Source organism: Papio anubis, chromosome 16 (assembly GCF_008728515.1).
Source record: "Papio anubis isolate 15944 chromosome 16, Panubis1.0, whole genome shotgun sequence".
Classification (NCBI taxonomy): domain Eukaryota; kingdom Metazoa; phylum Chordata; class Mammalia; order Primates; family Cercopithecidae; genus Papio; species Papio anubis.
The window spans coordinates 62311299-62317991 of record NC_044991.1 but is presented as its reverse complement, the minus strand read 5'-3'; the positions used below and the strand labels follow the sequence as shown (position 1 = coordinate 62317991).

Below are 6693 nucleotides of genomic sequence, written 5' to 3'. Positions count from 1 at the left end.
AAAAGGAAAAAAATGGAATTCTAAGGAAGCCAACATTTCCAGGGTGAATCAAGTAAGATGACATAGTCAACGGGATTGAAAAAAAGTAGACAGAACAGTTTTTAAAAATTGAAGTATGGTATCTCAGAAGTTAAGGTAAAAAGAGAGTTCTAGTCTGCAAATTTGCAGATACCATATAGGGTGATGGTTTGACAATTAGAGGTTACTAGTGATCTTAGAGCAGTTTATAGAGAAGTCAGATTGCAGTGGGTCTAAGAATGAGTGTGAAGGCCAGGCACGGTGGCTCACATCTAATCCTAGCATGGTGGGAGGCTGAAGTGGGCGGATCACGAGGTCAGGAGTTCCAGACCAGCCTAGCCAGCATGGTGAAACCCCATCTCTATTAAAAATACAAAAATTAGCTGGGTGTGGTGGCATGCATCTGTAATCCCAGCTGCTTGGAAGGCTGAGGCAGGAGAATTACTTGAATCTGGGAGGCAGAGGTTCCAGTGAGCTGAGATCACGCTGTTGCACTCCAGCCTGGGCAACAGAGCAAGACTCTGTCTCAAAAAAAAAAAAAAAAATGAGTGAGAAATAAGGAAGCAGAAGAAATGGGTATAGGTTACTTTTCCAAAAATTTTGCAAAGTGGAGGAGATAACAATGCTTTAAATATAAGATATTTATTAATATTATTAATTGATTAATAATCGATCACTGCCATATGACTTGGATTTTACATTTCTACCACTTCTTCGTGTTACTTCTTTCTACCCTATTATACCAGTGTCCCATTCCAAGTCTGACACACCTGGAAGCATTGAATGTTGTATTTTGATTGTGGATGATTTGTTTATTTGGTTACAACTTTTGAATGCCTCAGGTGATTCTGTCTATCTTTGGAGGATGGGCCATAGGCCCCCTGCCCCAACTCCATTATCTGTTTTCCACAAAGATAGATAAACATTCACTTATCAGACTAATTCACCAAAGCATACAGGTTCTTAGTTTCTTAGCAAACCAAGTACTTTGTCCACCTCTCCTCTCCATCTCCCCTCCCTCAAATCTTCAGTGGGCAGATGTGGGAGAAGAAAGGAGCTGTCACTCCAAACCTTCTGGTGTTTCAGTGGGGGAGTCTGGCTTCACAGTGAGCTGAAACTTTCCCTTGCCAGCCTCCATCAGTCCAGCCCCTCCTGAGGGGGCTGGAGGGTAATCAACATCGCCGTCCACCTGTGCACAGGAAGATGCCTACAGCCACACCAGCAATGATGAAACTGCCCACCAGGACGCCCAGGACCAGCGAAGTGTAGGAGCGGCTTGTTTGGCTCCCTGCAGAACATGCAGAGAGTTAGCCCGAAGAATAGACCCCCAAGGAGTCCATGATTTGAGTCAAACCCCAAAGCATTTCTGCCCCAGGAGAAAGGGACCCGTTTACCAACTGACTTAAGTGTGTTCTGTCCCAAACCCCCAGCTGTGGGCCTCTTGTTGCTCTAGGCATCCATTCTTCAGGTCCATCCATTTGTCTGGACCCCGCCCTCTCCCCAGCTTGCAGGCCTGGGCCCCAGTCCCATCATACCTTTCATGTTTTCCATGGAAATATGTTTCTGCACATACTGCACACAGGTGTCCTCCAGGAATTCCCGCAGTTCATACCGAGTGCGGTTGTAGGCATTGAGCTGCTGCAAGATGAAGGTGACCACTTTGGAGGGGACCTGGGTGTCTGCCTGCCACAAGGCTGTCTCCGGCCGGAAACTCACAAAGGAGCTCCCGTTCACGGCCACTTCGAAGAAGACATGGGCTCTAGAGCCCTCGGGAGGCAGCTCACAGCCCAGGAAGCAGCGGATGGTCAGAGGAACTGTGGATAGAGAGTCAGGGTCAGGGGACTGTGCAGAGAGGGTGCCAGGTGTGGGAGGAGGCCCAGCAAGGGGAAAAGAACATAGGAAGGTGAGAGTCAGTGCTGTGAGGAGAGGGGAGTCTATAGGTCAGGGAACTGTGGGGAGAAGGGCCTGGGGCTGTGAGGAGGGGTTTGTGGTTAGACTGTTACAGGCTGAGAAAGAAGGGGCCAGGGACTATGATGAAAAAAGGGAATTGTCAGGCCTTGTTCAACTGGTGATAGAAAAAAAAAAAAAAAAATGGGGGTTGGGCGGCGGGGGGCAGGGACTCACACCTGTAATCCCAGCACTTTGGGAAGCCAGGGCAGTGGATCGCCTGAGGTCAGGAGTTCCAGACGAGCCTGGCCAACATGGCGAAACCCCCTCTCTACTAAAAATACAAAAAAATAGCCGGGCCTGGTGGCGAGCACCTGTAATATCAGCTACTTGGGAGGCTGAGGCAGAAGAATCGCTTGAACCCGGGAGGCGGAGGTTGCAGTGAACCGAGATCGGGCCACTGCACTCCAGTCTGGACGACAGAGCAAGACTCTCTCTCAGAAAGAAAAAAAAAAAAGGTGGGTGCAGTGGGGGACTAGGAGAGAAAGGAGTTAAAGGCTATGATCGGGGTGAGGGACGGAGTGGTACTTTGAGAAAAGAAACTAGGGTCTTTGAGAAGAAGGAGTTGGGGTTGTGATGGGGAGGGAGTGGGGCTTTCAGAGAAGAACTGGGGTCTTTGGGGGAGAAGTTGGGGTCATGAGTGGAGCTAAGAGCGAAGTCATCAGCTTGTATGAGGAGAGGTGGCTGGAGGGTGGAGAGTGAAGTGCTGGGGGTGTGGGAAGAGAAGGACGGGGATCTATGAAGAAAAGGAGTTGGAGGACTGTGAGGTGAGGGGTGAGGAGTTTTCAGGGCACCTTCGGTGTCACGGTGTGAGGGCCTCCCAACAGGGTCTACCCCAAGAGGTTATGCCAGCAGGCCGACCGCCCGAGTCGGGGCTTTCTTAGCGGGGACACCTGCCTCTCTCCAGCCCCCACCCAGCAATTTTCAAAGGCCCAGGCGCCACCGAGCTCCAGTGGCGGCCCAGTCCCTGCAAGCCCCAGCCCGCCTCCACCAGTCAGGCCCCGCCCCCACCAGCCCCGCCCAGACCCCGCCCCCGCTGCGTGCCCACTCACAGGCCAAGGTCCGCTCCTGGTGCACCAGGCGCACGAGGCCGTGGAACTCGAGTAGGTAGGCCTGCAGGCCACTCTGCATGCGCGCCCAGCTCTCGGGCTCCTGCAAGGGCTGCAGCTGGAGGATCGTGGCGTTGGTGCCTGGGCCTTCCAGCACGTGTGTCAGGTGTCCCCCCAGCGACGCGTTGCCCTGGTACCACACGTGATAGGGGTCACGGAAGTAGGAGATCTGGAGCATATGAAGGCTTTGGAGGCCTGCGGGCAGAGTCAGCGTCAGCCTGGGCCGGCGTGGGAGGGGGCGGCGGGCAGCGGAAGATAATAACCCCCTACCTTGAGGCTGGCCGCCCACCTTCTCGACCCTTCATAAACTATAATGTGCCCTCCCACCGCTTCTCCCATTTGACGCTCACAGTAACTCTGCCAGGAGGGCAGGACAGGGATTATTATCTCCGTTTTACAGATGAGGAAACTGAGGCCTGCAGTGGAAGAGACACTCCTTTCTGCTTCCTTTTTCACCCTTGGCTCTCCCTCCCCCCGTTTCCTGTTAACCAACGGAACAAATGGTTAACAAATCCTGACCTGAATAAAATCCCAGTTCCATGGCCTGTTCTCTGTCTCCCCTTCCACTGCCCTGATTCAGGATTCACCCGTCTCATCTGGACGGGGGTAGTACCTTTCTACATCTCCCCATTCTCTATTCCGACCTCCACCTGACCCAGGGATGAGATCATGTCCTTTTCCTACTTAAAATCTTCCAGTGCCATAACCCCCTCCCCTTCATTAATCAAAAATAATCATAGCCAATGTCCATTAGGTGCTTATTATAACCTGGGCAATGGGCTTTACATACATTATTATCTTTGTGCCTTTCCCAAATGGCTTAATGCGGTAGCTACTATTATTATTATTATTATTATTTTTTTTTGAGACGGAGTCTTGCTCTGTCGCCCAGGCTGGAGTGCAGTGGCGCGATCTGGGCTCGTAGCTACTATTATTAACCCCAGTCTACATGGGAAACTGAGGCAGAGATAGTGCGGCAGAGCCAAGGTTTGCATGTAGGCAGTCAAGTCCAGTACTCTTAGCCATTCTGCTACACTGCCTCCCCACAGGATCAAGTCCAGAGTCTTTAGCTTGGCATTTAAGGCTGCTAGATACCTGGCCCCTGCTGCCTTTTCTGGCTGCTTCCCACTGCTTATATATCAAACTAGTTGGGGTTCCTCATGCTGCCTTTGGCTGACACATGAATAGCATGTCAGGATTACTCTGCCTCCCTTTTTCTGCCTAGCGGAGTTTATTCATGATTTAAGACCCAGCTTAGAGACTGGGCACAGTGGCTCATGCCTGTAATCTCAGCACTTTGGGAGGCCGAGGCGGGTGGATCATTTGAGGTCAGGGATTCAAGACCAGCCTGGCCAACATGGAGAAATCCCATCTGTACTAAAAGTACAAATATTAGCCAGACGTGGTGGTATATGCCTGTAGTCCCAGCTACTCAGGAGGCTGAGGCAGGAGAATCGCTTGAACCTGGGAGGTGGAGGTTGCAGTTAGCTGAGATTGTGCCACTCTATTCCAGCCTGAGACTCCATCTCAAAAAAAAAAAAAAAAGACCCAGCTCAGTTGCCCTCTCCTTGGAAATTTTTTTCTGATGCCCCACAAGACACAGTGGGTCTGTTTCAGTGATCCCAGACCACCATATATTAGTGAATATCTCACTAGATTCTACCTGACTGTCTTCAAACACACACAGGCTACAATGGACTCCTCTAGGCTATGGAACCATGCCTGGTGATCTCTGCTTCCTACACGCAGAAAAGAGTCTGGCACAGAGTTGATGCCCAGAGCACATTTGGATGAGTCCAGGGTTGTAAATCTGTGTGTGTGAGTGGGTCCTGTCTGTGTTTGCATTTGAGAAGTTGTGCTTTGTATCTGCAGATGTGAATAAGTATATTTATGGATAACCCATGGTCCTTAACTACTCTGTGACCCAGTTTCCTCCTCTATAAAATGAAGATAGTAATAATATTACCCACCTTTCGGGGTTTGTGCGAGTTAAATGGGTCAATCCAAGTATTAACCATAGTGAGCACCCATTGAATACTGGTTATTATTTGCTGCCTCTCTGAGGGGGAGACTGAAGCTATGGGGACTGTGAGAGAGGGGAAAGGAGGCCCCTGTGCAATTATAAGGGAGGGTAATAACTCCCTTTTCTGCTTAAACAGGGCCACTTCAGGCAGCCTGATCGCCCATAAGTTCTATTAGGCACAGCATCTCTTTCTCTCAAGTTCCACCAGCTGCACCCAGTCTTCTTCCATTTTCCCTAGCCTCCCCTCACCTCTCTCTGCCCCAGTCTTCCCTCAGTTCTTCCATCAGTTTTCCCAGTGTCTTCCCATTCCCTCCATTTCTCTTCTCATCTGAGCCTCTTCCCCTCTCCCCTAGATGTACCCCTATCTACCATCACCCTCAGTTCCCCTTTCTTCCCTCTCCCTGAGGCTGATTCTCCTACCCTCTCTGCTGGTTTCTTTCTCAGGTTTCCAGTCATCCTGTTTCCCCTAGCCTCTTTCATCTCCCCCTTTTCAGGGGCTTAAATGTACTAACTCACCTTGGCTTTGAGACACAAACCAGTCCCCAAGACTCTGCCTGCCCTGTGGAGCGATCTAGCCAGCTGCAGACACAGATGCTGCGAGATAAGCTATCCTGTGGTCTTGCCACGTACCCAGATAGAATGAGATTCTCCAGAACCATCCTGAGGCAGGAGATGTGCCCCCGACTCACCATCTGAGGCGTTTTGGCTACAAAAGGCCCAGTCAGACAGCAGCAGTATCGGCAGTAATGTTGTCAACATCCTGAAGTTGAGGCTCTGGACCTGGGTTCCTCGCTCCGGCAGGCTGGGGGCTCCACTGGCGGCAGTCTAGGGAAAAGAGAAGTGAGGACCGTCTGGGAGGGGCGGAGTCTGGGCAGAGGAGGATGGAAGAAGGCCAGGAGATGGGAGGAGGAAGAGGGTGTCGGGCTTATAAAGTGTTATTCGTGCTGTGTCTCATTTCCTACTAGGGGGCTGGCCTCCCTCCTACCCTCCCTCTGCCCCGCCCTTCATTGCGCCCTCCTGCCCAGACCTGCCTTTTCCCTCCTCCATGGGCTGCTTCCTAGGAACCAGGAACAGGGAGTGGAAAAGGGGGAGAAGGGCTTGGTGAGAAGTCCTGCCCACGCTGATGCAGGGGGTGGGGCATCTACTGTTAACTTAGAACACATTCCTGGGTATAGGATCAGCAGGTTGCTGATAGGGAAATGGAGGTCCAGAGAGGTGCAGGGACTTGCCCAAAGTTTATATATCATGGTAGTGACAGATCCAAGATTAAAATTTAGTTTTCCAGTATAATGGCTACATTTTACCAGAATTTTAAGTAAATAGCAATTACGTAATCAAGGATCTTGGTCTCAGAAGTAGTCATAAAATGAGTGTAAAGCAGTTCACTGCAACAATTTTTTTTTTAAATAGGAGAGAATTATGAGCAATCTGTATAAATCTCAGAAGATGATTGGTTACCTAAAGCAATATTTTTGAAACTGAGGTCATAATTTATTAGTGGACAATGAAAACAATTTAGCAGGTCATGGTTACCATTTTTAAAAAATGAAATAGAACAGAATACAAAAGTTCAGTGCATCACCCTTAGTAAGAGAA

The 6693-nt window shown here is 50.2% G+C and overlaps 1 protein-coding gene across 1 annotated transcript; it reads right to left on the bottom strand.

The window, feature by feature from the left end:
* Positions 1–640: 640 nt before the first annotated feature.
* On the bottom strand, positions 641–6077 carry PROCR (protein C receptor). The gene is made up of 4 exons (XM_021921104.1): positions 5787–6077; positions 3018–3269; positions 1554–1832; positions 641–1306 (listed from the first exon to the last, which is right to left on the bottom strand). Exons 1-4 carry the CDS (start codon positions 5854–5856, stop codon positions 1191–1193), a joined length of 717 nt encoding a protein of 238 aa, XP_021776796.1. The 5' UTR covers positions 5857–6077; the 3' UTR covers positions 641–1190.
* Between the last annotated feature and the right edge of the window lie 616 nt (positions 6078–6693).